Source organism: Oxyura jamaicensis, chromosome 12, assembly GCF_011077185.1.
Source record: "Oxyura jamaicensis isolate SHBP4307 breed ruddy duck chromosome 12, BPBGC_Ojam_1.0, whole genome shotgun sequence".
NCBI classification, from domain to species: domain Eukaryota; kingdom Metazoa; phylum Chordata; class Aves; order Anseriformes; family Anatidae; genus Oxyura; species Oxyura jamaicensis.
The window spans coordinates 15380718-15406139 of record NC_048904.1 but is presented as its reverse complement, the minus strand read 5'-3'; the positions used below and the strand labels follow the sequence as shown (position 1 = coordinate 15406139).

Here is a 25422-nt window from a genome sequence, read left to right as displayed (position 1 = left end):
AATCTTAATTCAAATTATTAAATGCGTATTTCTCACTTCCTTTTCAGCAGCGTCTGGTTCGTTTCTCTTCAGTATTAATGAGTTCCTTAGATCTGCCTTTTGATGGAAAATCACAGTGTAAAAGAGACGTGTTTGTAGAAGAACACTGCAGTAATTGTAGCCCTTGGGTCCCAGACTCGATTCTTCCCTTCTCATTTTGACCCGTGTCAGTAGGTCACCGTTGTATTTGCATTTTGACAAGTTTCTAGTCTATTTTCACTTAGCGTAAATGAATTATTGTAGCCAGGAATAGTTTGCATAAATAGCTTATCATTTCATTAAACTCTGATGTATAGCTATCGTGCCGGAGTGATGGTGCTCTTCAGTCCTTCTGTTCAGTAGGCACTAATCCGCTAGGCAGTGTGGTTTCAGCATTTATCAGATATGTTTTGCCTCCAGTTTACCTCTGTCAGCTTAACGGCATTCTCAATTTTGTTTTGTTTGCCTGTGAATTCCATTCCTTTTTTTCTCCCTCTCTCCTTTTCCTTTTTTCATTTGTCTGCTTAGATGATGGATATTTCTGAGCGGCCTTACTCTTTGATTATAGCAGGTGGCGTCGCACAGATACAAATATTATTTCTAGGTGCTCAAGAATGAATGTCCGACGTTGTCCAATAAGCATAAGATGTTCACGTTTCTCCCTGTGATGTGTTTAAAAGATTTGGAGGCGTAGTGAAAGGGCTTTTGCACGGGAGCTTTTGGACAGGTGCTGGTGACCTGGAGCTTTAAGCTTGCTTGGGGCAGGCAGAAGGACAGCGTGGGGTTTTCACGGCCGGCAGCGCCACTGGGAAGGAAAGGCTTAGGGCTGGGCTGCCAAGGGTGACACGGGTCGGTCAGTCAGACGGGGCAGTGCCCCATGTGCTATCTTCCAGGCCATGACTGTTCCTGCCCGAGGTGGTTTATGTGAGCCGTGATATGCGTACAGAGCTGTCTGCATTTTGTCTTGTCCTTTGGCGAGCCTAGCTCGCAGCAGGTACACCTTGACAGTGACTGCTTGTGTATTCTGCACACTGCTTCGGTGGGCATAAAGTTAATCCACTTGATTGAATTTGGAGCTGCTACAGCAGAATTAGGCATTTGAGGGATTTTGTATAGTAGGGAAAGCGAACAAACAAAAAGAACCCCAAACAGGAAAACCTATAATGCAGTTGTTGTTTAGATGCACACAAGCTTGGCCTCAAAACAGTCATGACCTGAAACAGAACAAAGGGGAAAAGATCTTTTTTGTTGTTATTTCTGTGTTTGCAATTACCCCTGGAGTCCACAAGAGCCAAGCCAAACCTGAAACATTTGCTTCATGTTCTCTGTGCAGGATGCCATAGAGGCACACGTGTTTTAAAGCAGCTATTTCTCCTTTTGCATTTAAACCAAAAGGATTATCTTGATAAGCCATGGAAACTCTCCTTCTCTAAAAGGCAGATTTTACCAGCGTACCCTGGTTGTCATGTTAGTTCGAAATTAGAAATTAACCTCATGCTAATTGATATTTCTCTCTTTGAAATTGGTTTTCGTTGATTATTTCCAGTTCTTATCTCTCTGTATATAGAGCTGGAAAAGCCCCCAAAACTAAAACCAAACCAGTTCTTTCCCCTTCTCAATAAATAAATAAATAAATAAATAAATAAATAAAGGTATTTCAGTTCTTCCTTTTTCCAGACGTGGAAAGGTCAGCATCGATACAGCAGTGAAGCAGCAGAAGAATTAACCGACGTAGCATTATCTGTAAGCACTGTCTTTTTCAATCCCTATTGATACTTTTCAAATATCTCTGAGCGGGTCAGGCCTTGCATTATGTTTGTTTTAATTAAAAATCAGCTCGCTTTGATCTTCCCTAGGACAACCTGCCAATGTTCCCGTGCACTGCTCACCATCCGAGCCTTCTCTTTTCCCCACCTGCTCCTGGGGACTCGCACCTTTTTCTTCCAGACGCTGAGTTCAGACACAACTCACCAGTCCGATGCGGCACGTTCGGCACGTGAGCTAGAGAAAGCTCCAAGTCCTTTCTCTTTAAATTGCAGATAGAGCAAAATGAATATTTATGTGCTCTGTGCCATCGTCTCATGTTTCAACCCTCCAGATGATAATTAAGACAATAGAAGATAAAATTTTGTACGGTACAAAATTGCATTCCAGTCTTAAGAAATAAAAGATTATTCTGTCCAGTAAACAAAACATAATCATGGCACCCTTACCGAAAGACAGCCCGAAATAGAAACTCTATTCTTTATAGGTCATGTAAAATATCATCATATTCATTATCTGTACTGTTTGGATGAAAAAGACTGATTAATTTGAAAGAACCTTGTCTTATTTGCTAACAAGGTTATTTTCTCATTGATTGCTAGGAAGTCTGGTTCCTCTGAAAGGGGCTGCAAATTATGGGTAAATCAATTGTCAGCCCGCGTGGATGCAGCTGCCATTTATGCGCTGGTGGCGTAGGCTTGGGCGTGCAGGGTGTTTACAGAGCAACTTCGGATGTACCCTGTACCTTCAGGGATGTACTTTGTACCTTCAGCCTTGTCTGAAAGAAGCTTCTGTGTCTGCACGGATGTGGAGAAGGGGCACCAGGGGAGCATCGTTTCACAGCAGGGCCAGTTGCTGAAGCCTCTTTTTAAAAGCTCAAAAACTATCAAACAGGCTGTGTCATAAAGAAGAGACCAAAACCAAATAAATTTAAAATTCACCCACGTAATTACTCTTAAGCCGTGTAATTTTAAAACTCCTGGGACTGAGGTATATGCAAAACCACAACGTGTCAAACACAGCAGTTTACTGGGCCGGCCTGGCTGGGCTTCCTCAGAGCTAGAAGCTGAATTTATTTCTAGGAAGCTGAGGCCCCTCCATGGGGCTTGTTAACAGGGCGGTGGGACTGGCACAGCGCTGCTGATGTTCGTGCAGCTGCTGTCTGGAGGAGAGCTGGGCTTTTGGGTTCTCTTTATGAACAGTGGATCCTGGATGTCCATTGTGCCAAAGTCCCGAAGGAACCTAAGACAGAAACTGCAGTGACATCCACTCAGCAGCAGTGTGAGGCCCATCCCGTGATTCCCTGCATCTCTGGCTGGGTCATCCTAGGCTTCTCCAAAGTATTTTCGCCCTGATGTCACAGATGGGAGTACAAAGAGCTCCAAAAAGTCGATCTTTGTAGGACTTCTAGAGCTTTCACTGCACACTCCAAAAAGCAAGAGGAGCGTAAAATGAACTGGAGGCTAAGCTGATCAGAGCTTTCCCTCTCAGAACCAGTGCACGAGACCTCCAAATGCATTTGATTAAGTGGGAGTGAAAGCTATTTGTTAGCAAACCAACTGAGGAAGTAGAAGGAGAGCTCTCCAAAATAATAAGTTAAGGAGGAGGAATTAGTATTTAGACACTTAATGCTGATTTTTATTGCTCTCTGTTGTACCTCTTGTCTGTAGCTGGGTCATCAGCACTCTTATAGTATCTGTTTTTAATGACAATGGCAGTAAAGCTGCTGCTTGAGCACGCAGATTTCCCAGCAGAATTGCAAATTGGTTAGACCCACGTGAGTCTGGAGAGCTGACCATTACCTGGCAAAAATGGGGATAAAGATGGTTCAACTCTGCTTGCATCCTGCAAGATGGGAAAAATCCTATGAAGCCATAGCCAGCAGCAGAGCCCGATTAAACCCTTCAGCTTTGCTTTTCCTTTTAATGTTTCACAAAAGCCATTCGTTGTGGATATATGAGAGACCACCGCTAGATACAGTAATCTAATGAGAATGAAACCACTGCTGCTTTCCATTCTAAGAAACTGTTATTCTGACAACCGCTGGACTTGTTCTTTCCAGTTAATTGTTTGTAGAGTGAGATGCCTGCAGCTACGTGGACGTGCTCACAAAAGGGAAGTCCTCATCTGGGCTTAGCTGAGGAGCCAAGTATCTGATATCTCCCTTTCAACCAAACCAGAACCTATGAAACTTCATTCTGGAGGTGTCATTTTAAAGCCACTGCTTTTGGTTTATGCTAATGGTTATTCCTGCAGGATGAATTTCTGGAGGGTTGTGAGTAGGACAGAGATAGGAGGCACGTGGACAGAAGAGCTTGACTTCTCCAAGCTTGGAAACTTAGGAACCTGTGTTCCAAAAGCAGGATCAGGATAGTTTGGCACATTGAAAAGGCACCACCAGAGCTAAGCCTAATTTCTGCAGAAATGTAATGTTTCTGCCGAATGCCTTCACTTAGACAAATGCCATTTGATGATCAAAAGCATCCCATGGAAAATGTCTAGCCTGCCGTACGCTGAAGTCAAGCTTTTCTCTCTGTATTCAATACTCAATTTTTCACCAAAAGAGACCACGTCCTTTTGATTCTGCTGCAGAACTGCTCTGCTTTGCATCTAAAGGAACCATTTGTGCACTGTTTCTTTGTAATTAAAATTCTTATCCCCCAAAATGTGTTTTCCATTAAAAATTCCTGCCTTCCACTAATAAATCTAAAACTTGTAGCTATTGTCTCTGGAAATATATATTTTGCTATATGCCACATATAAACATTTATTTCCTGTGTGAGAAAATGTGGTTTTTAGTGGTTTTTACCATCTGTAATATTCATATTTGGTTCTTGAGGGGAAAAGTTAGGGTGACAGAAACATGATACAGGCACTCCTATAAACACATTAAGAAAATAAGACCTTGCAACCAAGGCAAAAAAAAAGATTTTTTTTTTACAGAGCATAGTAAGCTTTTTTGTGTACATTTTCTTTTTTAATTGCCAAGCTTGCTTTATATGAGGTATTACATTTATGTTGGAGACTGAGGCTATGCAAGTTAATTTGCTTTTTGGTTTTGAATGCAAGCGGTTCAGTATTTTAACTGTTGTCATGTCATTGAACCGCCTTCAGCGGGGCAGTTGGAGCAAAGGAGGATTGTCCTAGGTGGAAGAGAGTCCCAAGAATCACAGCTTTTTTTTCAGTAACGTTGCCCTCATTTACTTTTTTGTCTGCCAATTTGGGTTTTAGCAAGCAGACGCGGTAATACTGTATTAAAACTCATAGCGAACTGGCCTGCCATGGTTCCTGCTTGCTTCAGCCAACTCCTTTATTCTGTCCACGCTTTTAAAATCTTATTTTAGAATTTCATTTCCATTTTCTCCAGAAAAGGGAGATCCATAATGCTGTGTACTGAATTGCTTTTATACCAGAATCAGCACGTTAACGCTTTCCTTTTACCAGTGAGATTTCCTGAACTCGTGCAGGTTCTTGGTCAGCGGAGCAATTGAAGCCTTCCCACCCTGCATCGTTTTGCTGTGAGCTCCTTTCAGTCGCTGCTGGATCTCCTGTTCTTCCAAATCTTTTACCTGCCCTGCTCAGCATTTGTCTTTCTAGATTAGATTTCCAAGCTACAAGTCAGTACGTTGTAGACCCAGTTGGAATCAGTTCCTCTTTAAACTTGAACTTATTTTTTCAGAAAAAGAACTCTTCAGTCTTAATGTAATGTTTTCCAGGGATGGAGAATATCCTCCAACCATCAGAAAACTGTTCCAATAGTAGCCTAAAGATAAAACAAAGATATTTGCAGTTAGAGTAATTAAACAGAGTCAGTCCTGTTTCTTAGATCTTGTTTTATTTCTGTCTGTGATACGAAATTAAAAAAAGCTGCAGTCTCTTTCCCTATGAGCCAGGTTGGCTTTTTAACCGGTGTGACCTTCTTACTTGATTTTTGTGGCTTCTTGTGCCTCTTGTAAAGTGTGTTTCAACAACTCCCAACTGTTAATACATGTTTTTCTGTTTAAATGTGCTTTTCCCCAGCAGATTTAGCTCTTAATTATGCTCAGCTTTGAGAGCTTAACTTTCTAAATCACAGAGCGTTGCTGCCTCTGTGCTTCTTTTATGTACTGTATGTTAGTGATTTGGTGCCTCTTCTGTACCTCCACAAATGTGTAATTATATAATAAAAGGGGAAAAAAAGCAGTTTCACCTAAGGTTAGGGTTAGTTTTCACTCTCTGAAAATAACAAAGTAGGGACAGGACCTCTACTTGCTGCTGCGAGACCACACTGAGTCTCCTTTCTGATTCGGTTTCTTGGCAGATCTGGTATCTGAGAAATTGCTAGAGCAGGTTGGAAAAGTACCTCGGAACCCTTGGTGTAAAAATGTAAATATGTGTATATATATCTTTTAGAGAAAGAAACTCAGATTTCTTTTTCTTTGCTGAGAAATTGGTGCAGCTGAGACATCGTCCAGCCACAGCAGGGAATGGGCTGTCAGTTGGCACATGGTTTGGACAGAGCTTCGGCAGACACATTGTGGATTTCAGGTTGTTTCTTGCACGAAACCCAATGTTTTCTGTCTGATGCCTGTGAGGGGAATAAATAAATATATAAGAGGCATCAGAATTCTCACGTTCTGTCGATGTGTGCGTTTATTGTCTGGCCGTCGCTGGCTCTTAGCATCGGATTTCGTGTATTCAGTACCTCTGGAAATCAGGCCGGTAGCATTGACGTGCGCCTGGGAGCTGGCGAGGGCAGAGCAGAAACCCGTAAAGCTGTGATTAGAATTCATTGGCAACCGGCAGGGCAGTGGGAGTTTATCCCTCCAGCAGCCAAGCAAAAAAGTAAGGACGAGAATGGCCTTAGCTTGACTGCTGAAGGAGTTTGAAATCAGTTTGTTGTTGTTTTTTAAAAAGCCCCCAAACCCACTTCCCATGCTTAAGTTACAGGGAAGAGCAAGTGTAAGAAAAAATAATAATAATAATAAAATAGATACTGGTATTTATGTCACTTTTTCCCCCCATTTTCTGAAAGAATCCAATGCTGTATTTAGGGAATGGTTTGCAGATTTTGCAAATATTTTCCTAGTGCCGTTCTAGAAAATGAGTTTGGCATATTGTTATGTGGGTCTTGTTCTGCTAAAGCATTGTAATACCGTCTGTTTCTCAAGCTGATTTGGCTTTTTACAGCTCAAATATTATATCCTACTTTTAGAACATATGGTGATTTCTTTCAGAAGACACGCAGAGATACACATCTAATTTCCAGAAACGGGTCGTTGCCTTTGGTTGAAAGACTGCAAGTGCTTTTCATCTCGATTTTCCTGTTCCTGTTGCTTTATCTAGACTCCCTTCCTCACCCCTACCATGCTTCTGCTGCCTCCCGTTCTCTCCCTGCCTCCCAGGAAAGGAAAGACGGTGGCTGCTTGGAGGGGGAGCACGGCAAAAGGAACAACGCTCCCTTATCCGGGCTGCTTCCTGCAGCCCTGCTTTATGGAGTAGGTGTTGGTGAGAAATGCTGGTAGGTGGCTCCTGTGCAGGCTGTATTTTCTTGATGAAGTATTAGCAGAACACTGGCTTGCTCACACAGCCTGGGGAAGGCTTAGCAGCGGCGGGCCGTGAGCCGCTCAGACGGACTCTTTAAGAGCAGCTTATGGGAAGAGGCTGCATCCCATGCCACTCTCCTACAGTGATTTTTTTCTGTTTTCACTTCATTCATGTTGGATGTGCATTTTATTTTATTTTATTCCCCCTTAACTTACATGGCAACATCACAGTTCTTGCCTTCTCTCTCCTTGGCTCACCTTGCTCTCTGCTGTCATTTCCAGAGGCTGCCCGAGAGCCTTGGCTCCCTCCTTGCCACGTGTCTGGTGTGGATTCTTCAAAGTGAAAAACGGAGCAGAAAAGGAAAAAAAATCAACTGAGTCAAGAGCAGGGTTTTTTTTTCAGCGGTTCCTGAGAACACCATGAGGCAGGAAAATTGGATGGCTGAGAGTCAATAGAGTAGTAGTGGTTAACCTCCAGCTTGTAATTAGTTGGGGTAATCATTAACTGTGATGTAGGCAAGCAGCACTGGGGCTGGCTGTGCATCTGCCAGCTCCCGTGTGGACGCAGCAAAGCTGTGCTTCTGAGGCTCTCAGCCTGACCAGTTCAGGTGCGTTTAGGGGCAGTACCTGTTATTTTTGCTTTATGTGTGTTACCCCAGTCTTAGATTTGTTGTCCTTCTGACTTTCTCGGGTAGGTACAGTTGCCGCTTTCCCTGGAGAAATGTCACTCTTCAGTGTCCTGGTGCTACAGGTTCCATGTGAGCATAGAAGACAATGAATGCTTTAAGAGAGGAGCAGAAAATGCCCTCCAGTTCTTCCTCTTGCTTTTACTTTAAAATAGGAGCCCTTTGCCTGGAAACCTGCCACTCTCTACAGCAAAGCTGGGACAAAGATCAGCAGAATTGTTTTTTTCCTCAGTGCAGTCACAACTTCAGCAGCCCCCAGCAGATTGTGTCACCCACCAGCCCTGGGGACAACTTGAACTGCACAGCCCCAGAGGGGACCCAGAGCTGCAGATGTAGTTAAATTTTGGGAAGTTTGTGATGAAAACCCTGAGGACACTGAAAGCTTGACAAGGCCAGAGGGGAGACAGGCAGGGCCTTCTGCTGCATTTGTTGGTATCCAGCCAGGGGCAACAGAAATGTGTTTGTCACAAGGCTTCCGAATGTTCAGGCCTAGTGTACAAATGATAATACTTCTGCTTTTCAGCCTCCGAGCTTGAGCTCTGTGTTATTTTTTTGGCACTACTCAGCTGAAAGGCTATTTGTTTGAATTCACACTAGAAATATGAATCACTATTAATGCACAGAAAATAATGTGGAGTGCCCTGCGAATACAGCAGATTAGGTTAGGTGCTTGTAGAATAGTTTCACCAGGGATTTATGATCTGGTAAGTGCATTTCTTTAGCAGCAAATGCTGAATTACCACTTTAGTGCTGGTTCATTCACCCATGCAGATGGGGAGCGATACCAAAAGGTACGGTGCCAAGCAGGCTCCCGCCTGCTCCCGATTCTGAGCACGCCCTGAAAGTTTTTCAGTGAATACGTCTCCTTCAGATTCACAACTTACAGCTAAAATAATATTTTAAGAAGTTCTGTTAGCAATAAAGTAACAAGCGTTATTCATTCTCAGACAGGAATTACCTGCTGCACTGAAGTGCTCTCTGCTGATTCAGCAGCTGGGCTGCTGCTCGAGTCTGAACCGTGCTCCATCAAAGCTGGGTTTTACTGCCGTGGAGGTAATTCATCCTGGAACTTTCTGCTGTTCTTTACAGCACAGCCCTCCAGCTTATCATAATTTCCTTCCACTGGAAGGATTTGCATCGGACGTGGCTTTGTTGTTCTGAGTGGGCTCTGAAGCATAAAAATTGGGAAGTATTTTATGTTTTACTTCGGGAAGGCAGGTATGGGATGAGCAGTCGTTTTGCTTTGGTTGTGGTATGGATTTGTTAGAATAACGTAGGTTGAGCTGAGCAGTTCTGAGTCCGGCTCTAGCAGGCTGATACAAACTGAAGACTGGGGCTGTATTTAACATGGCCCACAAAGATCCAGTTTGTACCCCGGGCCAGGAGAGTTTGTCAGCAGGGACCCCACGTTGGTAGGGAAGCAACTGTCGACACTGACAGATGAGGCTACAGAAGCATTGGTGGGACACCCAAACATCTGGGCTTCATGGGACCGTCTTGTACGCAGCAGTAAAAGTTCATTAGTGTTTTTTGTTTGTTTTTATAGAGGAAAAAGGGAATCAGAACTGGAATCAAATCAGGTGTCTGCTGAGCCGTGCTAACTGTTAAGCTGAACTCCCTTGGCAATGTTCAAATATCTTTAGCACGCTGAGCCATAAAAGGTTTTTAAGTTTACTTGTGTTAGGAAAATATAATAGCAATTAATTTACCAACATGTTGTGGGTTTACAAGGTGCCTTCATTTCATGGGTGGCTGGCAGATAGAACATGCTTAGATTATATTGTATTTAAGAAGCCCTATGAATACTCGAGGCTTTTGAACTGGATGTTTTCGCTTTGTGATCTTGCTTGAACTCTGGCCAGCAATGATGAATGAATCCTTTGTGTCTTAGTATATATCCTTGTGTCTTTGACCTCACAGGAGACGTGGAATAACAAAAGTAGGTACCGGACTTTATTTACTTATTTACCTAGTAGTTAAAACAAGAAAGCAAACAAAACGGTGGTGATTTATTTGGCCTCTTCTTCCCAGCACCCCCTTGACAAATGGCTGTTGGAAGAGTGTTTAACTGTGACCTTAAAGCCACAGGCGTAATGAAACTGTGATCTGGCAGATGTGACATACTCGTCTTACATAAATCACTCTCTTTTGTCACTGCTGGCATATGGCCAATGAATCTTCTAATTATTGAATGGCTTTTATAGCCCCATTATTTATAATCACTTTTGGACAGCAGCTGGAAGACAAGGCTGGGACAGAATGAAATGATATAGCACAAAATATTATCATTTGGGAAACAACTGCTGGGATTAGGCAGATCTGGTGGTGTGGTTACCAGCGCAGTCTTGTTAAACGATAAAAATCCACTCAGCCTGCCTTTCGTCTCCTAAGACAGGCTGCTGCCTGGTGGACTTTACTGTGAAAATTATTATATTAATTGGTCCAGCAATGAAATATGAATCTCTCCAGGTAGTAACAAACTGTATGTGTGAGTATCAGGGCTGCCTTTACAGGAGGACTCGAAGAAAATCCATTGCAGGCATTAGTAGATATGATGGTGCATGCAGGGTTGATGCCAGCCCTGCTCTTGTGTAAAATGTTGTACGGAAGAGTTTTAAGTGGTTTCTGCTTCCCAGGAGCCCTGTCTGCCCCCTGTATCCAGAAGGAATTTAACAATGCATTTGGAAGTTGTCTTTTATTACTTCATTAATATTTTAGCATTTATCAAAACAAAAACAAAAAACCCACCCATACACCAAACCCCAACAACAACAACTAGCTAGGTGGTGGTGTTTGTTTCAAAGAGGGTGAGGGGTTTAAGCCTAGCTTAGGTTAATACACTTTATAATACAAGGGAAGCTGATTTGGCTGCCAGTATAGATGGGTTTGTGCTGAGTCCAGTTTGCTGGCAGAGCAGCAGCCGTGGAGCACGGTTTGAGCCACCCCGCCCAGGGGGCCACTCACGTGATATTGCAGCTCCCCTCACTGCCTTGCAACTGTGAGCTGCAGGTTCTCTGCTCACACCTCCGAAATATCAAAAATCAAAGTAACTTGCTTAATTTTTTATTATTATTTTTTTTAATTATCTGCAGTTCTGCATTTCGTCGGCGGTGTTCTGTTCCTGTGCAAATAAGATAACTTACTAATGGCTGCTAAATATCTTCAGATAGAGATCTTCAGATGAAAGACAGTATGCTATAATCGGGGGTTTATACTGCAAATCCAACATGTGCAATCTTTGTGTCTTTAAAAAATTGAATCCTTCCCTCAATGTAAACATCAGGCGGCAAGAGAGAGTCTTAATCCAGATGACTCTATTGCACTCTTATCCCTTTAGCGAGGCCTTTAACCTTTGATTGCTTCATGGTCCTGTTGTTTTGAAATGGTCTTTGTCTGCCCACAGAGAATCGCTCACTAGAGATGCCTCTAAGTGGAGATCCCTACAAGAAAAGGGGGCTTCTGCTGCAATTCAGGAATGGAAAATGCATTTTTCCAGTTCAGATGCAATCAGCCACTGTGAATGTGGCAATCGGTAGCCTTTCCACAGAAGGGTAAAGCTAAAATATTTACTGCTGTAAACCCTCTTAGGGGAGTGCAATATAGGTCAGAGACCACTGTGTCCCGGGCCTGACCCTGATCCATCGTGGCACAAGCATCCGTAGGCTCTGCCAGACTACAGCTATTTGCCAGGATTAGCTCTGACCATCTCAACGCACAAATGGGATAAAAACAGCTGCAGTAATTAATATAAACATAAACTAAGAAATGCCAGTTTCCAAATGCATAAAACATGAGTTCAAAATATATCCTCGGCATATACATATTGCGCAGCTCTGGCATAGGCTGCCTACCAGCTGGCAGGAAGGTGCTGTCAGCCTGGCGATGTTCACTCGCAGCTTTTCGCTGGGAAAAATAGCAGATTTTGCTTGGTCACTCGTGCAGTCTGCTTCCCGTATTGGAAGCCCGTATTTTGATAGAGCAAGAAGCTTTCAGCCCCCCCGGGTCTGTGTGCTGCTCGCTGGTGGCAGTGCTCTGGAGATGGATGTGCTCCTGCAGCACAGAGCGCTGGGTGATGGTGTGTGCAGCTTGCGCCCTGCAGAAACCGGGAGCTGCAGTAACAAGGCAGAGCAGAATTCAAAGCACAGCTCCTCTAGTGACTTCAGGGCTGGGAGACTGCTGGAGGACAAGTGTGTGACAGAGCATTGAGGGTTTGAAAGAAGTGTATTTAGAAACAGTTGATATTTTTTCATTAATCACAAAAACATTTAGGTTTTATATATATCTATCTTCACACAATCGACCGGCACCTTCTTATTGTGTCTCAGGAAACTCCATGTCAGCAGTATCAGCTTTTTCCGTGGGAGATGTTTTGTTTCCCCCCTGGGGTTAGTTTTTGTTATGACATATTAGTATGGTGTAATGGTTTGGGAGGATGATTGATGTGCTCTGAAATGCACTATTATAATTAAGAATAATTGAGAAAAACGGCCATACAGTAAGTTGCCTTTGTTTCATGCAGGGGAAAGAAGGGCTCAGGTAATAAGGTGGAAACATCTCAGCTTTGGAGTAGTCTGCAGTGGGGAGAGAGCAGGGGAAAGTTGGTTCTCTTGTAAAGAAAAGCACTGCTTTTGTTGTTCCAGGGGTTAAAAATGTTTCAGCAACAAAAATCAATCCTGCAACATGTTGTAATTCTTCAATTTCAAAGTATGATTTTTGCTGAAGTTAGTAGGGAAGGAATTTTATTTATTTTTACATGTCTGATTTTCTGAAACTGCCCAATTTTGATTACAGAAAAGACACCTTAATTTTTATCTGGGAAAATTAATGCATTTCCAGCATGAATTTCCAGTGGCATTTCCTGCATTTACATCAGCAGGAAGGTTGGATGTTAAGACCTGTCTCCTCTGGATAGCATCTTTTGTAGGTCTGCTGTAATCACTCTAGGATCTCCTTACATGTGCTTATCAGAGAAGAAAAGGAAGGTTCTCCAAAGAGCAAATGTAAGATCAAATCTCCTTGAAAACAGAGGAGAGTTTGAAAGTGCATTATCCTTTCAGTTAGCAGCAGCTCATCTCTAAGGAAACTGAAGCCAGGTGTATTCTTAGCACAACTTATGCATGGAATCAGATTTTACAAAGGGAGGATGTTTGCATGAAGGCAGATGGTGCTGGGCACCTGCCTTTCCACCCAGCCCGGTGCTGGTTGGCGCAGGGGCAGGAGCCATCGGCGGGTGAGACTTGGCAGAGGGAGCCGCGGTGGGGGATGCCCTTCAGGAATGAGTTTTCCTGCTGCAGTTTGCACTTGGGAGGTTGCAGAGATGTCAGAGGCATGTCTTCCTATTCCTCAGGATTTGCAGGGTTTTATATTTTAGGCTCTAAAAAAAAAAATCAGACTTTTAAAACTCAAGTTTAGCACTAAAATCTGCTCAAGAATGCCAATGTCAAGCATGTGCCCTTTCATGGCTGAGCAGATTTTTGGAAAAGATGGTCAGGGTGGACCACAACACTTCAAATGGTAGAGAATCCCACGTGTTCCAGGGTGGGTCCTTCTGACAGCTTTCTGTGTGGGGTTAGTTTCTGTTAGCTCGTTTTCCTCTTCCATGCTCTGGAGTGGATTGCATGGGGTGAGCTTGGTTTTGTTCATGGCCGGGGTCTCAGCAGCTGCTGAGCCGAGATAGTCAGGGCTGCAGGAAGCCTTTTCTCCATCTGGAATTTTCTGGAATTTAGCAACAAAAATGTGACTTTTTTTCCCCCTTTTTCCCTTCTTTTTCCCTGGTTCTCTTTTTCCCCTTTTCCCTTTTTCTCCTCCCCATTTCAACTAAATGGAATAGAAATGGGCATCTCTGTGAGCTCCCTGAGGGCACGAGCGTGCAGGCGTTGCCGTGGCCCCTGTGTGTGCAGTGCCATTGGGCTGGCACACCGGTGACTCAGCTGGGAGATCCCAGCCGCTGCATAACCACGTAGCCAAACTTCCTAGTGGGGGCCGTAACAGGCTGAGACGCTCGATGGAATAGGCACGGAGGGAAGATAAAGGCAGATATCATCAGTAAATTGCATGCTTTTTGTAGTCAAACAAGCCTATCTCAGCAGAGCTTTTTCACCTCTAGACATTATTGTGACATAAATCATTGAATCATGAATCACACAGTATTTCAGGAGAGAGCCTAAATTATAACATGCAGCTCGGCGCTTAATTCCTTCCCTTGCAGCGTGTCCAAGGTGCTTGTCATGTTTGTTTGTTTTTAGCTATGAGTAACTACCTTGTCTTACTATCGTGTACAGAGAAAAATACGAACTGTTCAACGGAAAGATAAAAGTGGTTTATTATTTCCGAGGGTGCTCCTTTTCATGCCGTCTCTCTCTCTCTGGAGTCAGAAGACTTGGTATCAAATCAAACACCTGGAGTTTGGAAGGTCAGGTCTGAAATTTGAAAACTTTAACCCACTTTAATCCAAGTGTCTCCTATGTGGGAAACCATTTTTTATTTTTTTATTTTTTAAATATAATAACCAGAGACTGCTCTTGGAGTGGGGGTTGTTGCCTGGGGTAAGCCAGGAGGTATGACGAGCCAGCTTTATCGGCCTTTATTTCAGTTTTGTTGTTTCAGCCACTTCTGTAATGAGCATCTTGGTCTTAAAATTTTTGCTTCTTGTTAGGAAAGGGGCTGCTGCTTAAACCTGCCTTCCTGTCTTTCTTCCTTCCTGCCTTCCTGCTGTCCTTCAATTAAAAAAAAAATCTGTCTGGAGAATGTACATACAAAAAAAATACAAATGACCTTATTTCTTTTTTTAGAGTTTAACTCAGGTTTTCAAATTACTTTTCCGTTGTTGTTTGTGTGCTTGTTTTTAACCTGATGTTACTGTTCAAAAGTTGCAGATCCTCATTACTCAGGCTGCTCCCGCCCCTTTCATTCAGCGGTCTGCACCATTCTCCTCATTTGCCTGGTGCCGCTGCTGCCTCGCAGCCCCGCTGTCCAGCCGCGCTACGTTGCAGTATTATCATTCTTGATTTGTTTTGCAGTGGTTCCTAGAGGCTCCAGCCAGGAATCTGCCACAGTGATGTTAAGTGCCGTGTCAATGAGTATTGAGATGGCCTCTGCATTACACGTTCACAATCCCCCCAGAATCATCATGCAAATTGTAAAAGACCTTATTTACAGCTGTAGGGGTTCACCCCGAGGTCCACATAGCCCAGAGTTCTAGCTCAGTCTGTGGCCTTAAACGAGATGCCTAGCGAAGGAAAGGATACCGGCAAAATACGTGATAGTCCCCTACTCCTCTCCCAGTAGTCTCCCCGCCACCAGCAATTCATTTTCAGCTCAAGGGATTTCCTACCTTTTTTTTTTTTTTTTTTTTTTTTTTTTTTGCAGCCCTCCTGCAATGGGTCCATCTTCTGTGTCCTTTCCCAGCCTCCCCTTCAAGCCCCTCCGTATGCTTCTTGCACCCAGAGTGCAGATCTGCCGCAGCCTGTGTGAACTACTTTTCCACTCCTTATTTTAAGAACAAAAGGGTTTCTATCCCCATTCTCTGTAGGTTTATGTGGGATTGGTTTTGCTTTTCAGTCAAATTAATGTCAGCATTATTTCAGATGTGGAAATATGTCATTTCTGGGAAAAGACTTCATTAAGTTGCTCCGGTTCATATGTTCAGCTACAAGATTTGGTGTTGAATGTTCATTTACAACCAAGTCTCGCTTATTTTGGTTGTAGTTGTTTTTAGCTCATCTGTCTTTATTCTCACATATTTATGGAAGTGTTCAAAGCTGAGTGGGGAAACAAATTCAAGTGAGAAGTATTGGATATTATTCTGTTGTTTTTTAAGAACTTTGGGTGCTCTTAACTCCTTCAGTCATTTCCCAACTCACGCTGTGTGCAGGGGTAGGTAGCAGTGCAAAGTACAGCTCATCTTTGATTTTGTGCCATGTTTGGCTGTGTTAGCACCTCTAATGGGAGCAGTCTTGCCTTTCCATCTCCCTGCCCAGCTCCCTCTCCAGTGAGTTGCAAAAACAATCCTCTACCTTTATTATCTTTCATCTCTTCCACGTCATCTGTCTGTCTCCATTTGCTCAGACAAATAAGTGATAAAAGGGAATCATGATCTGTTTAGCACCACAGGAAGAAAGATGCGTTACGAGGCAAGAGAGACCTCTTGTTTACAGCGAGTTATTTTTGGTAATTAGCCATTTGTAGAGGAAGATGAGCCTCCGCTCGTAAAGTCAGCATGCCATAATTTAGGGGACTCTGAATGGGAGCCTAACATTTGCCTGAATTGGAAATGTTAATTGTGTGCATTTAGAAATAAATAAATGGCTGTGTTTTCTTTGCAGGAAGCAGACTGAACAAAGACCTGAGACATTATCTCAACCAGAGGTTTCAGAAGGGATCGCCGGATCACGATCTACAGCAGACTATTAGAGATAACCTTTATCGCCATGCTGTGCCTTGTAAGTAACAAAACACTGACCTGGTGGATTACGTGGAATGGAATTTTAATTGGCTTATTTATTTATTCATTTATTTGTGTATTTATTTATTGGAGGCAGCCTTTGTGTGGTGGCGTGCACAGCTCAGTTTTCAGATAGGACAAACTTGCACGTGTGACAGCAGAAAGGGTTGAGGTAGGGCTGACAGGGAAACCAGTTCCTCCTTGTATTTGGCTTTGGTGATGACCTTTTTGGAACAGTTGATGGTCTGATACAGGGCTGTGATGCTGCTCTACTGCAAAGAATGAAAAAAGATTTTTAAAAAGAGTTTTTGCCTTAGAAAGTGTTTGTTAACATCATTATGGTGCATGTTCCTCTGTTGTTTTGAAACCTATGAATAAAAAGTGGCTTTTATATTTATTTTGTTAGCAAAACGTTATTTCCGATGCTTATTTAATGTGTGAAATGGAACAGCATTTTGTGGCTGGGTCACACTGAAAGAGGGCATTGCCACTGTTGGAAGGTCATCTTCAGTTCGCGTAGGCGGTAAGCAGCAAAAATGAAGCTAAGAAGGAAATGCTCTTTTTCACCCAGAAACCAACCAGCAGGAGAACTGAAAAGTTTAGAGAGTGCTAAACTTCAGAAGTTCAGAGTCTTTACCTAAAATCAGCCTGTGCTTAGCTTTTGGGGAAGATGCACAGAAAGTAGAAAAAGATCCTATTTCATTGCACCATTCTCCAACCTCTAGAAGAGGATATTGAAAGCAAAAGGTTTTTCTGCTTGGAATTTGATGAGCTCTGAAGATAATGGCACGCCTTTCAGATCAGGCTCGGCGAAGAGCTAGTAAACTCTTAGTTATAGCATGCTGAATTGAGCAGCAAAACATATTTAAGCTTTCTATCTACATGAATCAGAGGTTGTTTATATTGGAAGACTTGTATAAATATTGAGTAATGATGTTGCCACTCAAAAATCAGTATTTACTGACAAATGCCACATAATGGTAGGTAGAGTAATAGCTGTTTTCAATCTAAGTGTTGCACATGGGAGAACTGCGTAGGGCCACAGTTAGAATTGTGTGGTAACGCTGATAGATGTTGATTCTTCAAATGGCAGATGTTGTATATTGCTGTTGAGTTTGTTCTCGTTTTATCAGTGGAAAGCATGGACCAAATTACCTCTAAAGTGCTGTGCGTGGACGTAAAGAATAGATATGTATTATTATTTTCTATTGAATACTTCCATTTTCCATTTTGTTAACATGAAATATGATTAGTTTTCAGTCATCTAACTTGCCTGGCTGCAGGTTTTTAACGTATAATGGGGAATGTGCCTTCTAGGAAAACGGGTGCGGTATTAGGCTCGGTAGATGCAATGTCTTAATGCTAACGTCCTTCTGCCTATGTGTTACATCCCAATTTCTAATTTCTGAAGCAGCAAATAAAACAAATGAGTGAAGTACTGTGGAAGCATTTTGTGTGTTACCAAGGTTACATTTTGAAATGCTTTCCACTGATTCCATTCTCTGATTTATTGAACTTGATGGCGAGCTAAACTGCTTGGACTCGCTAAAGGCTTTTGATTTAAAATTAAGACCGGTGAAAGTGATTGCTGCCTCCTGGAAATAGGAGGAGGAGGAGGTTTGTGTTGCTGGTGTGTTAATAAGAACATCAGTACTCATGTTCTGTTTATGAGACAAATGGAAAATCTGAGAAGTGGAGCTGGGTTACCGTGTGCCTTCGTACTTGCTGAGTTGTAAAGCAGGTAACATTTAATTTTCTCTTCGTGTACCGTGGGGATGGTATTAGTGGTAGCTTTTAAGAATGATGCTAATATTCGTGTGTGAATTTGAATGAGACTCCTGCACGCATGGTGGGTTGGAATGCTTTACAGGTCTGGAGATTAATCTAGCTGTACACTCATATTTTTATTCCTTGGTGCACGTGACCAGTAAATCCAGAGCCCTGGACCAATCTCTAGTGCTAATGGATTATGAAGTCTTGTATTTGGGAAATGGAATTCTCTGCTGATTATGTGGTAAACATGAACAAGAACACAAGGTCACTTGGACTGAGTGTGCTTGGCCTGCCAGCTGCTTTTTGTTGCACTAATAGAAGGGCTAAATGAAGTGATAATTACTAAATGCAAAATGGAGATAGGCAACGTTAACCTGTTCTTCCCCAAAAATTCTAGTTAGGATCCCGTGCGGTTCAGCTCTAACTCACGTGGTCGAGGCTTGGATTCAGGTCCGAGGGCTGCTGGCTCCCACAGCCACCTGCCTGTTGTGTGCTTGGCTGGCTCGGGAGCTGGGGGAAGTCCCAGCTGTAGCTTCTGCACCAGAGAGAGCTCCAGCAGAGGGAAGGGAAGGTTGTGGAGAGTCTGACTTTACCCCCTTACTTCCTATGGCCATGAGGCACTGCTTAAGTGTCACTTCAACTTTTATATTAGGAACGTTGGCTAGGAATTAGCTGCCTTCTGTGGTGAGCAGCTGAAGGTGGGAGAGCTGGGGCGATGTCAGCTCCCTAAGGGATGTGAGCATTGCCTAAATGGATGACCCGGGTACAGGCTTCTGAGAGAGCAGGGGGCTTCATCACTAAGCACAGGAGCTGTCTGTAAAGAAATGAGCCCTAAAAATGCACCCAAAGGGGAATTCTCATTGAAAAAAGTTGGTGAACCTCACAGTTATTTTTGCAAGCTGAAGTCGTAAAGAGACATCTGCAAATGCCTGTGTTAGCTCAGATGGGAAGCACCACGCAGTCCTGCCCCAGCCCTGGCCAGCCTCAGCAGTCGTCCCCCTGCCCTCCAGCACCCTTCCTCCAGCCCTTCATGCCCTCAGCTCCCTGCTCCCCATCACACTGAGTTTTCCTGCAAAGATCTGTAGTAAACAACAGCTGTGACGAGCTTCCAGGTGGCCTCCAGGTTTGGTGTTGGTGCCATCCTCGGCGCTCTGCTCTTGCTATCACACCACACCCACGGGCTTATTTACAGACACAAAGCATTCTTCTCTGGGTTTTACAACTTCAGCGATGTAATCTAGGACTCCGAGTAAGGAAGAGAGTCAGGCCACGTTTACGTGTTGGGATGGTGCAGAGGCACTAATGAAGCCATGCATTTACAATGCACAAGTCTTTGAAACAGTGCTGTTCAGACACTGAGCTGGCTTTTATTTTAGCTAAACCAACCGTGTGCTATTTCCTCCACTTTCTTCCTGATGCTCTCATTTCACTGATGACTTCTTCACATGCTGGGTCTTGAGACTTTTAAATAGTATTTTTGTCTCTGCATAAAGAAACCAGCACCTTCAACTTCAGCAAAGTTATTCTCTTTATGTGTCCAAATACCTGTTCTCATTCCTAGCACATAGGATCCACTGTCAAAACCAGAAAAAACCCTCAAAGACATCATCCAGATTAGCAAGATGTTAGGGCAGGCTCTCGCTGTCCCCTTGGCCTCGTTTGGTTTTGAAGCACCACATTTTTCCATTTTTTTGACGTGCCTAATGTAGACCACCAGAAATAATGCTCTGTTTGTGGGCTCGTTAATGGCTCCATTGAGCTTGGAGTAGACTGTGACTTGGCAACGGTGTCACGGTTACCGACTGGCCATGACTACACCAGAAGTGCTTTGGCTGACGCAGGGACTTTGCCCACGGCTCATTTTTTTTTAGTGTGGATTTCACTTAGGCTGGCAAAGTTGAGCTGGAAGAAGTGCTGGGGACAAAAGGGCAGGTCTGCCGACTGCGTGGGGTGATGGAGCCCACCCGTGCCAAGAGAGGTCGATGGGTTTTGTGTCCCACCTGGCGTGGGGCAGGCTGAGGGGCCAGGAGGTGCAGCGTGTTGCCGTCCTGCCCTCAGCTTTCACAGAGTGTTTCTAGAAGCAGAACTCCTCACAAACGCATTGGTGTCTGTGAAGGTTTGCTTAGTGGAAAATGTGATTAGTTGGAAGCGCATGTAAGAATATATCCGTGCTACTGCATCGGAATTAGGTGCTTCCACGTCCCCTTACCTTGGGATATCTGTGCAGTAGTGTTAATTGAGAAGGAGATGGGATGGCAGCTTCCTTTCGTGTCCTGCTGCAGCAGCGTGTCTAAAGCACCGTTCACGGAAGGCTGAGCAGACAGGATTATCTTCCTCATTCTGAAATGATGGTAGAGGGCATCTGTTTAAAATAAACAAGCGGCACTGGCCATTTGTCCTAGATGCTTCTTCTCAACAACCTGACAGCAGTTTTCCCAGAGTCTGAAGAAGAACCAGAGATTATTTCCATAAAAGCATATCCGTGTGTGTGTTTGGGGGCGGAGGGGGGTCCGCCTGAGCACCTTTACTTGATTCTCCATTTGCTGGAGCCCTCGGTGGCATGCACAGACAGCTACAGCCTGGTGTCTGCACCCTAACTTGCCAAAGCATCCTACCGACTAAAACAATAGATCCCTATTCAAGTATATTCTGCGTTCATCTTATTTCAGTATGGTGCAACTCTTCTCTTTTGCTTGGCTGCGGTCATCAAAACTCGGGGAAAAGCAAGGTCTTTTTGATGGTTGATGAAACAGGGACGACGTAATGCCTAGCCCAGAGTTAAGTCTTAGATGTCAGCCTAGACACTCTGTAGATACCTTCTTCTTCTTCTTTTTTTTTTTTTTTTTTCCTTCCCAAAGTTAACGTTTAAAACCTCGAGAGGTCATCATTCAACAGTTGATTCACTTTCCCAAAACAAGTATATGGCCTGGGATTAATTGGCTGGAGAGTTTAGTGTTCAAGAGATACTGCTTTCATTTCTGCTGCCTGTTCTCCTGCCTTCCCAGAGTTTGATCTGTTCCCGTGTCTTCAATTACAGCCGCTGTGGTTAGTCGTAGAGGGGAGCATGGAGCAAAATGGGTAGGAACGGATAAAAAATCAATAGTGTAAGTGTTGAGTGATCTGTAAGGAGGCTCAGAAAAAGCAGTGACTGCCAGGCACCTGGTTGGCTTGAGCTCTCTCAAACATCAGGGGGAACTTTAAGTTTCTTTATTCTAAGGGATTGCTGGTGCACAGGGAGCGTGTCCTGCTAAGGAAAGCCAACAAGACTGACCCAGGAAACTTCACGGTATTTATAGGGAAGACTTTAGTAAGTGGATGTAGAACTTATTACCTGGAGTAAATGTTTTCATGGATAATTAAAATACCAAAGGGTAGTTCAGGTGCTCCAGGGGTTGGGTAAGCTGTTACATGCATAACCTCCAACACTGCAACTAACAGAGGACCACTTAGCACTGGGTTCCCCACAAGGATTTCTGAACTTGTTAATGAATTGATGGAAGACATGCAAACCAGATTAAAGGTAGTATTTCTCTTTAGAATATTGGGTATAACAGAATATCAATACAAGGGGAAAATCACTGAAGTGAGGCGAAAAGACCTTTATGTTACAAGTGCACGTGATTTTACACGTGGGGATATTTGAGTCACAATTTCGAAGTTATTATTGGTTGCTAATTTTTATTAAGGATAAACAGAATCACTGACAGTGCACATTATTTTTCTTTGCAGGCAATAAATCATCAGTTTATGTAAACAAATGTTCTTTGAATTCTCAAAAGCTCTCCAGAACTGCAGCCGTGTTTATTATCCAAGTACCTTTTGTTGCAGTTCCCTTCCTAGAAGTGTAATTCTGCATTTGTAATGAGAAAAAGTTGCAGTGTCCATGAAATATTAATTTGAAAGCACACACTGACAAGGTGATGAGCGGTGGGCTGATCTCTTCCTAACGCAGGAAGAGCAATTAATTGTTTTACAAGATCCGTGTGAGCAGAAAGTTTGAAATGCTTTTAAAATAGAACCCTTATCACTAGGGCACAACGTACAGGTACCGGCATTATGTAAAGATCATTTTTCTCCAGAACGCTTCCTTGTCAGTTATCTAACTCTGAAGAATGAGCGATTTTCCATGCCAGCTAATATGCACAAATTTATATTTTCCCTTTTATTTTCAGCAGGGAATGTATCTTGGGTACAACTAGTGGGTTTAGAAAGTTCTTGTAGCCGTGTTCCAGGGAGTGCAGAACTGCAGCAGAGTCCCCTGCAGTTTCCAGGGATACAATTATATCACAAGTTAGTGAACCAGGTGTGTTTTCACTTCTGAGAGAGAAAAATGCCCTGCTTTGAACAGTAGGACCGATATATCTGTAGTTCAGTTCCTTTCTGTACACAGGCATTTCTGTTTAATCTAGGAGACTTCAGACTTTTTTTTTTTTTTTCCATCTGGTCTGTCCTTTCAGATCAATAGTGCATTTTGTGCCAGTGGAACTATTTGGTGTATTATTTTTTATTTTTTCACATTTGGAAATAAAAGCACTTATGATAGCAAATATTGCTCCATCTGCTTACCCATTTGTGAGGAATAGCTTTTTTGTATTTCGCTGTGCACCCGGCTGAAATTGCATGAGGCACCAGAGAACAGTACAAAGCCGAAGAGCTCAGCCTGATAGGCTCTCCCATGCTGTTTGCCAAAGGAGATTTGGGTAAGAAGTGTGGGAAGAGATTACATGGCTAGTTTTCTTTGTTTTCTTTGTTAGTCCCCAGTGTACTTGATTTCACATTTTATTTTTTCATTGCGGTTGCCTTGCACTACAGAAAAGCATCTGTGAGTGGGTATTCAGGTAGTGCAAACAAAGTCTGAGCATATGGTTTAAAATGGGAAGGTTTCTAAGGTTGTGAGTCTCCTGGAAAGCTTGAGAGTAAAAATCGGAGGTGAAAGCAGGTACTGCTGTTGGGAGGTTGAAGGGGTGGAGATGAGCCACCCCAGATTATTTACTTCAAAACCCTCTCCATCCTGTTGTACTTTCATTCACCATCACAATTTAAACTATAGAAGATGCAAACCGTAATATCTCCAAAAGTCACGGAGTGAGGTTCTGCTGAAGAGTGTGTGGTCAGAGGTGACGAGTGTCCTTTTATCCAAATTTTTATGTGATGTCCTAGTGTCCTGCTTAAATCTCTTGTGATGGCTGCAGAATCCCAGCTGTTGATTTCATAAACCAGGCAGTTTTATTTCTTTTCAACTACTCCTATCTATCTGCTCACCGTTTACAGTGTATTGATTGCAGTACAAGCCAACAGAATGAGTTTTCCAGGCAAAGTGAGCAGTTTAGAATTAGGAAAAATCAAACGCATACCTATTCTTGAACCTGTTCTTCCATTCACGTTTGTGTTTGGGATGCACACCTCATATTTCAAGTTTAAACACCTGGTATTTCATGTTTAACTCTCTAGAAGACAGTCACCATCAGTCTATATAGGTATGCTTGTACTGGGGTGTGTTGATTTGTGTCGTTGTTTCATAGGTATGAAAGTCTCATGCTTCCTTAGTTAAAGATGTCAGTACTTTTTTTTTAAGAAAAAAGGGGCACTTGAAAATCCCATTTATAAGATATTATTCTGGTCCAGTTCAGCCCCAGCAATTTAACGTGGGCAAAAACAGTGGCATGCCAGAGGAGGAAACACCCACGTGATTGCCAGCCACGTATATTGCTACCATGACGGTCTCCGAGGCCAGGAGAGCAATGGCAGATGCAAACTCCTGATGGTTTCGGTGGGGAACGTGGTCTCGCTGAATTTCATCTTCAAACAGTTACCTTTTTTTTGTTACCATTACCATGCTTCTTCACGTAAAGTGTGCTGTATTTGTTCTCTAATCCTTTCTCTGTTTATTTCAGCAGAGAGGAGTTTAGCTGTGTGAGCATGTATAAAACTGTTTAGCTTCTGCTAGCTGGTTTTCTTTGGGGAGAGTCATACCCAGTATCTTTACTAGGAATAACTCTGTAAATTAATCTTCATTGATTTGTATTTTTTTCAGCTCCCAGTGGACAGGAAGGTAGAAAAAAAAAGCGAACAAATATTTCTAGTTCTACCCCTATTGTAGGAGAAATAAATCTTTCCTATTAGTCATAACAGTCTGGATGGATCCTTCTTTTATAATGTCCCCTTGAATAATTAGAGCTGTGAGTTATGAAGACAAGATTCCTGGGTCATTGCCAGAACAGATTTGTTTAAGGGGGACAGTAGTTCCCTGAATTCCTTTCACAGGGCTTTGTAATGTCCCAGGCTGCTCTTAATTACTGATTTAAGAGGGAATACATCTGTTTCACTGAGAATTGTGAAAATTATTATTTAAATGGAAATGTTTAATAAATGACTCTTTGAAAGGCTAATGCATCTCCAGAATGAGAGATGTATCACTGAGTAATTAGGTAGATACTGGTCTGGCAGTTCTCCTTGTAGGGTCTTTGTGGAGCTGAAGGTAGAGGAAAACATCAGACCCTTGGAAGCATTAGCTGCCATTGAGTTATTTTATTCTTCATCGTTCGTTCTGTACCTGCACCTCTTTAACCTTCAGGTTTAACACTTCATTTTTGAATTAAAAACAAACAAACAAACAAAAAAACCTCCTGCAAACAGATTCTGATGTTAGTCAATGGAGGTCTGTAGGAAGAAGCATATCTCCTGCTGGATAAACTGATAATTTCATTTATATCTCAGACCATCATGGCATTCTACTACTGCTGCTACCGTATGTTCCTTTAAAGCTACTTGCCATGTGGTAAAATGCACAAGTAATTCTTGCAATATGAGGAATTTGAACTTGTGCACCTCAGAACCGAGGGGCTGGGCAGGTGATGGAGGAAGGAGGAACTCCAAATTAAGAAGCTGTTCCGGCAAACTCTTCCTTGAATACATGAGGAGGTGGCTATTTATAAACGCAGCATTACCGCTTCCTGCTGTTCACAGGTCCTGAATTAGTCAGGAAAAGCTTGAAACTGGATATTGTGGCTCTTCTCATTCACCTGTTAGTTTCAGAGCCCTTACCGCCGTCTCCTTTCGTGTTACTCCAGGCTGTGGGGTGGTTGGTTTTTGTTAGTTTTTGTTCTGGGGGCTGGGGTGGTACTGCATGAGACCTGCAAGTTGTGCTTAGATTGTGAGGCGATTTTCAGCTCTCCTAATTCCAGGCGTGTAAGGGTTTGAGAAAAGCAGACAT

The 25422-nt window shown here is 43.0% G+C and overlaps 1 protein-coding gene across 28 annotated transcripts in view; it reads left to right on the top strand.

Moving 5' to 3' along the window:
* MAGI1 (membrane associated guanylate kinase, WW and PDZ domain containing 1) overlaps window positions 1–25422 on the top strand; it is a 274668-nt gene that overhangs the window by 93577 nt on the left and 155669 nt on the right. For all 28 annotated transcript variants that reach the window (XM_035338225.1, XM_035338235.1, XM_035338224.1 and 25 more), the window contains exon 2: window positions 16318–16434. In XM_035338225.1, coding sequence (XP_035194116.1) covers window positions 16318–16434 — 117 coding nt within the window. The remainder of the gene's footprint in view (window positions 1–16317; window positions 16435–25422) is intronic.